General features: G+C 54.5%; 1 protein-coding gene across 1 annotated transcript in view; it reads right to left on the bottom strand.

The window, feature by feature from the left end:
• Window positions 1-13447, bottom strand: part of CLCN6 (chloride voltage-gated channel 6) — a gene marked incomplete at its 5' end in the record, with an annotated part of 20084 nt that extends 6637 nt beyond the window's left edge. Inside the window, 19 exons of the mRNA XM_006016170.3 lie at window positions 1368-1524; window positions 2007-2164; window positions 2718-2904; window positions 3525-3631; window positions 3762-3921; window positions 4014-4167; window positions 4470-4596; window positions 4918-5044; window positions 6592-6758; window positions 7000-7113; window positions 7910-8042; window positions 9354-9412; window positions 10261-10328; window positions 11005-11131; window positions 11335-11441; window positions 12171-12237; window positions 12776-12841; window positions 13185-13250; window positions 13373-13447. Of these exons, the coding sequence (XP_006016232.1) occupies window positions 1368-1524; window positions 2007-2164; window positions 2718-2904; window positions 3525-3631; window positions 3762-3921; window positions 4014-4167; window positions 4470-4596; window positions 4918-5044; window positions 6592-6758; window positions 7000-7113; window positions 7910-8042; window positions 9354-9412; window positions 10261-10328; window positions 11005-11131; window positions 11335-11441; window positions 12171-12237; window positions 12776-12841; window positions 13185-13250; window positions 13373-13447 (2226 nt within the window). The remainder of the gene's footprint in view (window positions 1-1367; window positions 1525-2006; window positions 2165-2717; window positions 2905-3524; window positions 3632-3761; window positions 3922-4013; window positions 4168-4469; window positions 4597-4917; window positions 5045-6591; window positions 6759-6999; window positions 7114-7909; window positions 8043-9353; window positions 9413-10260; window positions 10329-11004; window positions 11132-11334; window positions 11442-12170; window positions 12238-12775; window positions 12842-13184; window positions 13251-13372) is intronic.
• Between the last annotated feature and the right edge of the window lie 66 nt (window positions 13448-13513).

The raw sequence follows: 13513 nt of genomic DNA, 5'->3' as shown, positions 1-13513 counted from the left end.
CAGCAGTGGGGAGTGGGTGGGTTCCCTCAGAAGCAGGAGTGGGAAGCCATTGTTGCCATCAGTGCTATAGATAAGCCCAGCCAGAGCAGGCAGCAGCACTGAAGACTCCCCTGCCCCTGGGACAACAGAGAAAGCAACCACAGCAGGTGGGACACAGAGGAAGGAGGGGAGGGGACTAGGGCTGTGCAAAACGGCTAGGTTTTGCTTTGGTTTTGGATTTGGCAGTTTCAGAGGACAGTGATTCATTTCAGTGTTTCGGATCACTGTTCCGTGTTGATTTGGCCAAATCCGTTTCAGAGCTTTGACACTGTTTCGGTGCCAATTCAATTCAGCCAGGGAGAGCCGCAGGAGAAGCCCCCATGGCTGCCTTGCCCAGACCCATCCCCCGCCGGGCCCCAGCCTCCTGGCACTTTTTTTTACAGTAATAAAAAGCCCCGCACTCACTGGCTGCAGCAGCAGTGATCGGGGCCTCTCGGCGCTTGTGGCAGAGCCCCCTGAGCACTGCAAGGCAGTGGCGGGCAGCGGGGATTGCCCCCCGCCACCCCAAGCCTGGCACTGCTCAGCCCCAGAGGTCCCAGTTTCCAGACAGCACGTGGCGCTCTACCAAGTCACGCTGCATCCATGCTATGGGGCAGCTGCTGTGTGGATGCCAAGCAGGGAGGGCGATCCCCAGGTCTTTTTTAAGTGCTGAGAAGCTGGGGCCAGGCGGGAGATGGGGTTGGGCAGGGCAGCCATGGAGACTTCTCCCGTGGCTCCTCCAGCTCTGCCCTCCTTTGCCCCAGCAGGCAGAGCCACAGAAGAAGCCTCCATGGCTGCCCTGCCCGGCGCCAGCCTCCTGGCACTTTAAAAGGAGGTCTGCGGGGCTGTGCTGGACTCTTCCCGGGGGAGCCGCCAAAATATTCCAAAACGTTTTGGATGGTTTCGTTTCTTTTTGGAGATGTTTTGGATTCAGTGTTTCGGGTGCTGAAACAGGCCAAAACACCTCTGAAATGAAACAACTGCCGAAATTTCACACAGCCCTCCAACAGAGAGACAGAGGGGTCATGGCTCTGAGCACGGAGGGGAAGGGAGGATTCTATTCCACTTTGGCGACTTCCTTAAGTCCTCAATAGCTCCAGCGGCATGGACCAGTCTGACAGGGGTGCAGCCACGCCACTGCACCCCCTCAGGATCTGCCCCAGCTGCACTCATACTCATTTCAAAGTGACAAGGCAGAATGTAGTTTAACCAGCTGCAGCTTCAAAGTGAAGATGGGAGTGACCATGCTGCATACCCACTCTGGGTATGCTGTTGGCCCATCCACTCCTCCCAGCTGCCTGTGAGGGGACAGCAGGCTCAGAGTCCTTCCAGGACCCTGTGGCACTCACCGACTGACTCTCAGAGTAACACACTCCACGGACAAGCAGTGTGACCAGCTGTGAGCGCAAGATGAGGCCATGAAAGGTGAGAGGTCGGAAGCGCTCCTCCATGGTCCACTCCTCACTGGGGGACTGGTCCGGGTACAGGTTGGGGTAGGGGGTATATCTGCGACAGAAATGCCTTGTTACAACCCGCACCGACTACCTCATGTAGTAATGGCAGAGAAGCCGCTACCATGATACTCTGTCCCAATGGATGTTAAAGGCCATCCCTGTATGCACTGCCCTCACCAGAGATGGACAAACGCTTCCCCACCACACAGAACGTAGCCAAGAGAGGCCAAGTGACTCACTTACGGACCACACAAGGCAGCAACGGAAGAGCCAAGCTAGGATTTCCCAGCAGGGAGAGGATTTCCCAGGGTCCAGACACCAGAGCAGGGCTTGGGAGGAGTCTCAGCCCAAGCCCCTGCTCTGCCTCCGTCTTCCCATGAGAGGAGTCTCAGGCAGATCACCAAGTCCCAGGCCACAGCTCCTCACAGATACTAGCCCCACCCCACTGCACTGCTGAGGTGCCTGGCCCCTGTGGTGACAGCAGGCAGGTAAGTAAGTGTTACAGATGGACATGTCCTGTTCCCCTGGCCCCACCTTCTCTCCAGCATTTGCTGCAGCAGGTCCTCCTTCTCAGGTGGCTCCTCCGTGGTGATGTGCTCGTCACACATATTGCGCAGCTCACTGGATGGGTAGGACTTCATGGACTGGCTTCGCTTGCGTTGCTCCCCTGCCCGGGTGAGGATACTAGATTTCTGTGGGCATGAGCAGAACTGTGAGTAGCCTGGACAGTGGGTCGCTAGTCAAATTGGGGCAGAAACCAGCCTGGCCCCTTTCTAGCCTAAGCCCTTGGTATGGTTTTGTGTCACAGGCAAAGGGCTTTCTGGGATGATGCGCTGCAAGGATGCCGGGATTGACTGCATCCTTCTTGCAGAGTGAAACTAGAGATGGAGCAGTGCTGCTGGTTGATCAGCATCACAGTTGCTCTTTTCACCAACCCTTCCCAGCCAGCTTTAAGTGTCTCACAAGAGATAGTTTCCCTCCCACACTGCTCTATGTCTCCAGGAGCAGTTCTATAGCCTGAACATTCTGCTGTTGGAAAGCGAGTTTTCTCCTGTTCGGCCACAGTCTACAGTACAAGGGACAGGCTGAACCTCTAACCCCACCACCCAGGGACCCTAGGATTCAGCAGAAGACAAACTGGGCACTAGGGCAGGTATTGATCCTGCTCCAGCAGCAGGAGAGACCCAGCCAGGTGCCTTCCTATAGGACAGCAGATGCCCACCCAGAGGCTTGCCACCTCCTCACCTTGAATTTAATGTTGTTACTGATGAGCTGGTTCCCTTTCATGAACTCCCTCTCATTGCCCCGGTTCTCAGTCACCACTGGGAAGGCATGATGGACAGTCGTGCGCAGAATGCTGACCAGGGACTGGATGCGGGTGTGGGGGTAGACGTAGGTCAGGTTTGGCTCCATGATGTCACTGGCTCGCAGCCTGGGGCAACCGAGAAATCCAAAGGGGATGCAGGGATGCTGCTGGGAGCAGGTGTGCAGTCACATGCCAGCATGGGGCAGGGCTGGTCCCATGCAGAAGTGTGCCAAGCAGAGTAGATGGAGAACAAGAGTTCTCCAACGACACTCAAGGGGCTGTTTTTTCTATTAACCAAGTGCTAAGGCTGTGATGTTTTCACCAGCCCCTTACCAATGTACCTCACAGGCTCAGATGTGGCAAGGCAAGCAGGATCTCTGCATACAAGGCCAATGCCCTAGGGATCTTCTACTAGCCTCAGGGAGCCCTGCCACCCATCAACAGAAGGTGGGGCAAAGGGAAGCATAACAGGCACATTATATGACACATTCTTAGCTTCCTCAGGCAATAAAAACTTCACTCTGGAGATGAGGAAAATTGCATGGTCTGCACAGAAGAGGGAGACTATGTGGGAAGGCTTGCCTGACACCCAGTGTTCTCAAGCAACGAAACCCCACTCCTCTTCCACAGCAGCCCTTCAGTTGTGGGAGCCTCAAGACACTTCCCAACGTCCTCATCAGAGAGAGTGCAATGGGAACTCCTAACAGCCCTTGATGGTAAGTACTGGCAAAAGCAGCCCCTCTTACTTGTCTGTTTCCACCTCAGTCTCCCACTCCAGCAGCGGCACCCCTCGCAGGGTCACGTGGATGTCATAGATGCCCTTGTTGAAGAAATCCCCTGTCCATTTGGCCACCTGGAGAGACAAGGAAAGCAACAGTATGACAGCATCTCGTGCGAGAGAGGAAGCAGGTCAATGCATGGAACCGACACCCACAGACAGAAGCTGGAACCAAAACCCAGCAAGGAGGAAGATGTGGACTCACCATCAGTGTAATCATTATCGGAAGCCCATATGAGATCTCATTGGTGGACTCTATCAGGATAACGGTGAGGCTAATCGTCATGCGGACCACACCCCCAAGAAAGGCGGCCGCCCCGATCAACGCGAAGGTCCCCGAGTAGATGTGGTCTAAGCCAATGTAGCTGGGGAGGAAGGTTACATGTGGTATTAGGACAGGACTCCAGCACAGCTGAAAGGAGACTGGTGGCAGCCCTACCACACGCACACAAGGCACCTTTTCAGGAGGTTGGCGACCAGCCGTCCGAAGGCAGCCCCGCAAAGCAGTGATGGAACAAACAGGCCGCTGGGCACGGAGACCCCATACGTCCAGCAGGAGAGGAAGAAATAGAGAAGGAAGAACAAGGAGAGTGTGACTGGGCTGAAAGTACCTGCAATACAAGAAGAGTTATGACCAAGGGTCATGGGCTGGCTCAACTCAGAGGCAGTCTCACAGCCCACCACCTCCTTTGGCTTACAGCTGACTCTCCATCCCTAACTAGCTCCTTCCTCTTGGAGTCAAAAGCTGGGTGAAGACAGCTGGCAAGGAAGAAGCCAGGGGAACAGGCCCAAAAGCCAAGGAAAGCTGAAGAGACTCTTGCATAAAAGCACCACAGAAGGGCAAGCAGGAGGCTCTGGAGAGGCTAAGGGGGACACGTGAGGGCAGCCCAGGCTGCCTCTCATGACTGCTCACCGTCCTGGTGGAAGAGCTGCAGGATGGCCGACTCCTGGGGGTTGAAGAACAGTGTCGCCATGTCGTTGTAGGTCTCGTTGGGGCAGAAGAAGGTCTTGATGCTTGCGTTCAAGTCCTCAGAGGAGTCCTGACCAATGGCAGACAGCAAGACAACCCTGTCAGGCTACGGCAGCATGCTGGGAGCTGTCACTAGGGCAGGACTGGGCCTGCCTGCAACAGAGACTGTGGGGGAATCAAACCCAAGACTCTGAGGGTTGATCTGGGGCTTGACACGTACTTGGCCACCAAAAATAATACATGAGCACCTGCTTTGCCAGGGATAGCTCCCCAGCCCAGCCCTGCGGCATGGGTTCTGCTACTGAAATTCTACACATACAGGCATTATTTGCGGACAGAGGCTGCTATGTTGCTATGGATAGCAGGCACTTTTGTGGGGAGAGAGTGTTACCTGCAGGCTCAGGGAGCCATTGCCACTATGGTTGGTGGAGGACATCTGTCGGCACTCCCCGAGCACCATGGAGGCGACAAACACCACAACGGTGGTGGTGAGTGACACCAGCAGGCTCTCCAGGACCCTGTAGGCACAAAACAGGAATCCTGCAGCGAAACTGCATTGCACGGGCACCAGCATATCCCTACTCCCTGCACAGAGCTCAGCACTGCTCTGAGTCGTGGTGGGCAGAGACTGCTCAGTGCTAGCCCTGCAAATTCCAGCTACTCTATGAGGCTGCTTGCTCCTACTGAACTCACTGAAGCTACCAGCACCAGGCCCTCCTGGCCATCCCAGCAATTGGAGAGGGCCTTGCCAGGATCTGAGATGTGGCTCTAAGCTCTCCCCCACCCCCAAGCCCTCTCCCTTTAGACACAGCCACGTGACTATTAAAAGCAACATCCCAACACAACTTTTAGTGGCCAATGAGCTTTTCTCTCTCCTTCATAATTGTTTTTGCCAAGTTTAATTAAGTGGCAATTTCTCATCACCAGGGATTCAGTTAGGTAGCCATTTCTTTTCCTAATGGAGCAGACACAGTTAAACCCGATTAAATTAACAAGGCAGTTCAGTACGAAAGACTAGGGGAGGGGTGGGGGGAGGATGGTAGTAGAGTCAGTTGTTCCTTCAGCTACTTCTGGGACAAGACCTAGAGAGTCCCTGCATGATGATGCAGTAGCACTGCAGACTGTATTTTGGTAGCTGAGAAGCTAAGAACCATGGATCTGTTTGTGTACAGCAGCTTTGGTAAAGGATCCCTTCATACTTATTATAAAGGAGTCTTGGCTACTTGTATACCACAAGAGACATCACAGAGAGACCTGGATTGTATCAGCCAGCCTTAGCACCTTCTCTGCAGCTTGTCTGCCTGACACCTGGATTTTCATGCAATGTTTTGAGCTGCTAGGTTTCATAGATTTCATAGACATTAGGGGTTGGAAGGAACCTCGTGAGATCAAGTCCAGCCTGCCCCGCCATAGGCAGAAAGTCAGCTGGGATCAAGTGACCCCAGCAATAAAAACCATCCAAGTTTTTTGAAAGAGTGCGGAGTAGGTGCTTGCACCACCTCTGAGGGGAGTCTGCTGTTCCAGACCCTGGACACTCGCACCATAAAGAACTTTTTTCTTATGTCTAGTCTAAATCAGCCTTCCTGAAGTTTATGGCTGGTAGACCTTACTATCCCTTGGGGAGCTCTGGTGAACAGCTGTTCTCCCAGGTCCTGATGTACCCCTCTTATATAATTGTAGGCTGCTACCAAGTCACCCCTGAGCCTTCTCTTTTCCAAACTAAAGAGTTCCAAGTCCTTCAGCCTCTCCTCGTATACCTTGCCCACCAGGCATTGGATCATATGAGTGGCTCTCCTCTGGACTCTCTCAAGCTTATCCATGTTCCTCCTGATGTGGGGGGCCCAAAACTGGATGCAATACTCCAGCTGTGGTCTCACCAAGGCTGAGTAAAGTGGGAGGGTGACATCTCTGGTTTTGCTTGAGATGCATCGGTGGATGCACACCAGAGTTTGGTTTGCTTTGCCAAATGAGGTCTTGGTATTGTAAACTCATGGCCCCTTCTGAGGCTCTGGACAAAGACAGTGCAGACACATGCAACAATGCAGGCAGGGGGGAGCCTGGGTACCTGACCAACTTTGGCTTGGGGTGCACGTTGCGCATGCGGTACTTGGCTAGCCTCTTGTTCAAGCAGTTGAAGGTGGCTCCGAGAAGGCCCCCGACGATGCCCATCAAGATGAAGAAGCCCAAGTCCACAGCCGTCCAGAGGTGGCATTTCTTATCAGATTCTGAGCACTGAGAACCAAAAGGGAAAGCAGAGATAAGCAGGAAATGGAAGAGCACATGGAGCTGCACACAGCACATGCCAGACTCCCTCAAGCCAGTCTACTACAAGCAGGGCACAGCTGACAGCACTATCCACAGAACAGAACCCTATTCCTGGAGGATTTCCCTTCTGCAGGATTCTACAACTAACCGTATGGATCTGGGCAGAGCAAGGACCACTGATGGGCAGGGGGAACGACATACAACACACCTTGAACTCGCCAAAGTTGAGCAACCCTGGGAGCTGGAAAGACCCCCAACTCCCAAACTGAATCCCGGAGCGGAAGAAATTCAAGGTGAAGGTGGCAGCCATGGAGCAAAAGAGCTGGAGAAGGAAAGAACAAAAACAACTAAGGTCAACAGCAGTGAAGCCTTGCCTTTGGGTAAGAGATGATTGCATCCTACTAGCACTGAAGGAAATGCAAGGTAAATTTTAGCAGCTACCTTTTGTAATCAGGAGGGATATCACCATGATCACCTAGTTTGACCCCCAGGACAACACAGGCCAGAGCATGTTGTCCAGAAATCCCTGCAACACGCCTGCCTATACGTTATCTTTGGGACACTGACCGACTACAGTGAAAATAATTTGCACAGAACTAATCCAGCTTGTTGTTGCCTTGTCCTTATAAACCGAGGCCTTAATTGGCTCTGGCTGGTGTTCTGGACTTGGCAAAGCCCACAGCTCCTTTTCTCCACTCTGGGAGAGGAGCCTTGCAGCATTCTAGTAGTGACAAAGTGCTGGGTAGGAAAAAGCCCAGTCACGTTCCCCAAGGCAACTGCAGGAGCAGGACTAAACTCATTCCAAGAGGGGTGCCACAGAAATGCCAAGCAGAGGCCACGTCAGCACAGTACCTGAGCAGGAAGGAACCTAACTGCAGCCTTTGCCCTCACATAGCATCTGCCTAATGGAAAAGTGGGGGCCAAGCCAGCTCTTGGCACTGCCCTGATGCTTCTCAACAGCCCCTTCCTGAAGGCGTTTCTGCTTTCTGGCACCAAAACTAGCAGCAGCTCACATTGGCCCATGAAGCTTTGGGGGAATAGGGAGTGGGGCTGGGCTTGCCTCTGGACCACTGTGCTGGGACATCCCTCTCTGGGAAGGAGCTGACGTCACTACTCACCACTTTCCACGTGAGCCCTTGGTTCCAGAAGGAGGATCCCTCCTCCAGGCTGAAGAGTGTGCCCCCAATTGGGGCCCCAAAGGCAGCCGCCACGCCTGCAGCAGCTCCAGCAGACACAAAGTCCCTTTTGTCCCTGGGCGAGGAGGGAAACAAGGACACTTCGTCAAGGCAGTCTTGGAACAACTCTTTGGCCCCCATGGCCTTTCGCCCCCACGAAGACAAAGGGAGCTAGAGGAATGTGGTGCTATGCAGCAAGCTCGCAGCGAGCAGGCACTTCCTTCCAAAGAGGCTCACACTGGCCTGGTGATCTGGTGCAGTATGACAATCCTATCTTCATGCTGCCTCAGCCCTCTGAATGAACAGGAGAGGCCATGATGTGGCCCATCCACATGAGGGAGTCTCACCTGGCCACCAGGTCCCTGCTTCAGGGAAGGGCTCCCCTCCAAGCATCGCTTGAACATCTGAGCCCCCTGGAGGGATCTGTATCAATTCCTATCCCTTGGGGAACCCAGCTGGGACCATGCTCTACAGCCAGGACCCAATAACTCTGCTCCAGCAGCACAAGGGAAACCTGAAAAACTCCAATATGCCAGAGACAACCCCGCCAAGAGCCTGTGCCTGCCCCCAGCACGAGGACTTTCTTCTCATTGGGCACATGGAGCAGAGCTTTGAACCACAAGATGATTCAGAGGGCAGCATGAGAAGGCAGCTGGCACCAGGCTATTACTGGTACACTTCTTTGAGCTCATAAGCTTCTTAGGATAAAGCTTTCATAAAGCTATGTCAAGTAATTAACTACATTCCCGTGATGCTTTGCTAGCTGTGCCAAGAGTCTATGTGAATTCTGCACAACCTTTAGCACCATCATGTTTCAAGAATCATTTAGCAAGAGTCTCCTTCCTTCTTCTCACTGACCCGCAGAAATTGTGCGTGCCTTGCATTTTTACATTTCCTCTCTGAAGCCTATGAGATGGTTGCCAGCAAGAGCAATGTATGCTTGGGGCTGGCACATTTTCAGCATGCTTCACACATGCTGATTGCCAAAGGAGAAGGAGCTAATTCTACAGAACTGAGCTGGCCACAAGGGAGCTGTGAAGAGGCTGGTGTGAAGTTCTATGCTGCTGCTTGCTCTGTTTCAATTGCTATGGTATCATGACAGACCAAGGACTGGTAACGTGCACTGCATATGGCTGATCAGTGATGGTCCCTCAATCAACTAGTCATGTTGTACTGTTGCTTACAGTCAACACAGGGAATAGAGTACCTTGCACTGTCTAGGAAAGGGCTGAAACCTACTTGGAGATAATGTGGGATGCAATGGTGCTGCCCTGCAGCAGCAGGACCCTGGAGAGCAGAATTCCCAGGGAGGAATTCAAAGCCTCACTGACTGACTCATTCAGTCCAGACCCCTACTTCCCTGACCTGCCCCACAGAGAACACGCACCTGTCACTGCGGAAATAGGGGAAATTAAACTGGATCTTCCTCAAAGAGATACTCTGGAACTGGAGAGAAGGACAAAGTCAGAGTGACATGGGTGAAGGCAGCCCCATTCTCCCATAACATGTAGGAGCATCCAACCCAGGACCCACGACTACTTTGCCTGCCTCTGCCCTGAGGCTGCAGCAACAAGGAGTGGGGAGGGAAAGCAGACAAGGAAAATTGTTGTTCAATAAGATGGTTGGCTGCTCTCCCAGCAGGTCTTGCTTAGAGAGTTTGATTCATGCCAAGGAGGAGAGCTGTGTCCCTGAGGGAGTTGCAAAGCAGCTGCAGATGCCACCAGCTTTGGCTGGCCACTCTCCAGCACCATTTTTTTCCTTCCTCTCAGCCCGTGAAGATCAATGCCCAGTGTTGTGCCCCTGTGCAGTTCCTTGGTAGATGCCCTTGGTGAACTGGGGGCAGCTTTGCCTCTACATCTCAGTACAAAGAACCCAGACTCCAAGGCCACATACAGGGGTTCTGCAGCTGGTACATAAGCTCCTGGGGCCCCAAGGGTGAGCAGTGAATCAGCACTGTGCTCACAGGCCCGCAGCCTTGGTGAAGCCACCTTCTGCTTCGAGACCCAGCTCACCCCTGCTCAGCACTGGACATCTCCTGAGCCCCAGCTTGCCCTCAGCCAGTAGCTTTGAGGGGAGATGGTAGTGCCTACCTTTACCCAAGGCAGCCCAAATTCATTACCTAAAAGAGCACCTGTGATCAGCCCAACCCAGCCATGGCTCTGTCACTGAGTTTCTAAGAGAATCCTTCTCATCCCAACCCATGTCTTGGTTATGGTGTGAAGGGATAAACTGCAGAGCATGCCCAGCCCAGCCCAGCCCAGCCCAGAGAGCAGCAGGGCACTGCCAGCACTCACCTGTGGCAAGCCAGCACCCACCACAGCCCCACTGTGGATCATGGGACCCTCCTTCCCCACAAAGAGACCTGCAACACACAGACTGCTTCACTGCACGGCTCTGTTGGTCAGTCTGGCCTGCTCCCTTCAGTCCAGCTGTGACAGGCAAGGGCTCTCAGCTCTTTTGTGATGGGCTACATGCAACAACACACCTCCACACAGGGTGTTTCCAACCTCCCCATAACAAGGCAAGAGCAGACAACGATCGCTGAGACACAAGAGCTCATTTCTGGATTCTGGGCAGCGTCGGGCAGCAACATACATTGCAGGGTGCAGCTCTGCACTGACATGTGTTTCAGCACAAGAACCTTCTACCCCATCAGGCAGAAATGTTGCCCATACCTTGAACAATCCCACCAGAGATGGTTTCACTCAGGTGACATTCTCCACAAGCCGTGTTCAGACACTGCCAAGGAGCATCTTGCTTGCTGGTTCCCACCTGCCTTCCACAAAGCAGCACCAACTTCCCTGCCACTAATTGGCCCACTGGAGCTCTGTTCTTCACTACCAGGTGTTTAATGCATGGCTCTTTATCATTTCCAGATTCTGCAGCCACCCAGAAGCCTGCACTTCCACCCAGACCCAGCTGCATCTCCATGGAATCAAGGTTCATGCACACACAGAGGCAGAAACTTTCACTATTGCTTCTTGCATGCAATGACTTCTTACAGCCTGAGGGAAACCCACCCCACCCACCCTTCTTACCTCCAGCCACACTGAAGAGCACACCCAGAGCTTTGCACACTAGCGTCCGGAGACGGACTACCCCAGGCACCTTCACCCCATTCAGGTAGCATTTGATTTCAGGGATGCCAGAGCCAGCGGCCACAGGCTGCAGAGAGGAGACAATTGCACCAGGCATGTCAGTGTCCAGCTGAGCAAAGATCAGACACTGGTAAGTCCAGAACGTGCTGCCAGACTTGATTTTTTAGTGCCTGCAAAGTCCTTGAAGCAGAAAGTGTAGCAGGAGGGCAAGAGCCTTGGCACACCTCCTGTGTTAGATAGGAAGGATTGGGGTGGGGAGCGCAGTCTCACCTGGATCAAGACAAGCAGGCTGGCCAGGAAGACGAAGGTCAGGTTGAAACCCAGCAGCTCAAGCAGGGACAGGGCAAGGCAGCCCTTCTCACTGCACTCCTCCACCGCTGTGGGAGAGAGTCAAGGAAAGGGGCATCTCCTGCAGAATGCTCTGTGGGACCTCCTCCTAGGGGCCCAGCCTGCCTCGTCTCCTCCCAGCCAGTGTACTCGCCACTGCACCCTGGAAAGCAGAGCCCCAGGCCAGCCCTCCCTCCCAGCCAAGCTATCAGAGACATCTAGAGCACAGCATGCTTTCCCTGGAGCAGCATTCTCCAGTAGGCTAAGTCACAGGGCCCAGCAACAAAAGAGAAGTGCTGGTAGCATCTCCTGTGCATGAAGCAGAAGAGTCAGGGCAGCACAAGACTGGGAGATAAACAGAGTCAAACAAGACACTTCCAGCAGGGCATGGGATGCCCTGCTCAGCTCACTGTATCTGCTGCTAGCCCGAGGCAAGTCATGTTCCGATACCAAGGGGTACTGGAGGGATCGGCTACAAGGTGGGCCCAGTATGAACCTCACTTGCAGCTCCAAACTGGCGTCCCATTCAGGGGAGCTTTGCCAAAGACATCAATCAGTGTCAGAAAGCCCATGTCAAGGGGCACCCGTGCTACCTCATGGCCAGACACCTCTGCCTTAGAGACTGGCCCAGCTGCTGAAGCAAAGCCCATGGCTGGAAGCTTAATCATTAAATCAAGAGGCATGCAGAGCGGAAGAGCTGTCCAGGGGAGGCAGCCTTTAGGAGCAACAAGGTCGCACAGCACAACACAACACAAAACCAGGCACCAGGCAAAGGATACAGCTTTGTACCACCCGGAACTTGAGCTGGGAGAAGAGTCGGACCGAGAAATCCACAAATAGTCCCACCTAGGAAAAGGCAGCAGCAGGTATGAAAGATGACCGCTCACCAATGCCACAGACCAGCCTGCCACGTCCTGGGAACTCGCCATGCCCAGGTCTTACCAGGTTGCATCAAACCAGAGACAGACCCAGACCTAGACCCAGACCCTCCCTGGCTTCAGGCACCCTGAGAGGTCTAAATGCAGGCAGCAAAGCAAGCATCCCTAGAGGCGGTCAACACAGTTCTGCTCCAACTTAACACCCTGCTTCATCAGTCTGCTCATTAGCCGCTTAAGACAGATGATATCCCCTAAGCAAGAACACTGGCGTTTGGGGAATCTGCAAGGAAAACCCTGTGAAAACACAATCGACAGCACTTGCAGAGAGAAAAATCCTACCCCATACGAACCAACTAAGTTTCAAGCCCCTGCCAGTCTCAGGGAGGCAGGACCAGCCTGGGACCCAGCTCTGCTTTTAAGGAAGCCCAGGGCCCTCTCCTGCCGTGAGCTCACGGAGACCACTGGCGTCAAGCCCTTGCATACTCCCCACCCTGCAGACTCCTTACCAGGCCCGTGCAGACGCCGATGGCAAAGACCACCACCCATTTGACCGCTTCATACCTCCGGCTTCTCTGTTCAGGGCAGAAAAACAAAGGCAAGTCAAAGCAGCATGCGGCGGGGAGTCAGAGGATGCGAGGATTGCAATCGCCGTTTTGGATGGAGCCGGAGAGAGGGATCAGCACAGACAAGTACCCCCCGGAGGCGACACGGGGCCGGGCTGGGAGCCCGAACCATCAACGCGAGGCTCAGGACGGGTGCCCGGGGCTGAGGGGCCCCAGGGCTGTTTCCACCCCCCAGTCGGCGAAGCCGAGAGCAGCACAGCGTTGCTCCCAGGGGTCAGACCGGTCTGCGGTGGCGGCTCTTTGCACGGATCCGGCTCCCTGGGCCGGGAAGCGACAACGAGCGGGCTCCTACCTTGTTGTCCAGGCTTTCCAGCACCTCCAGGTACGGGTCATTGATGCAGCGGTCGTAATCCAAGCTCTGGAAGGACACCCCGTGGTTAACGCCCCGGCCCCAGGGGACAAACCCGGGCCCCGGGGCGTGAGGGGAGCAGGCCGAGGGCTGGGTGCGCTCAGGCCTCGCAGGGGCGCCCGGCCCCGCACCTCGTAGTCCTTGCGCGGCAGGATCTCGTCCTCCTCCTCCTCCTCGCGGGTCTCGCCCAGGATGGTCTGCGGGGGGGAGCGGGGTCAGGCGGGGGCGGGGCGCGCAGCGCTGCGCTGCCCGCTCCCCGCCACCCGCCCACC

Source organism: Alligator sinensis, unplaced genomic scaffold (genome assembly GCF_000455745.1).
Source record: "Alligator sinensis unplaced genomic scaffold, ASM45574v1 scaffold366_1, whole genome shotgun sequence".
NCBI lineage: Eukaryota > Metazoa > Chordata > Crocodylia > Alligatoridae > Alligator > Alligator sinensis.
Note: the sequence above shows the minus strand (reverse complement) of the source record. Positions and strands in the feature narration are given on the sequence as shown.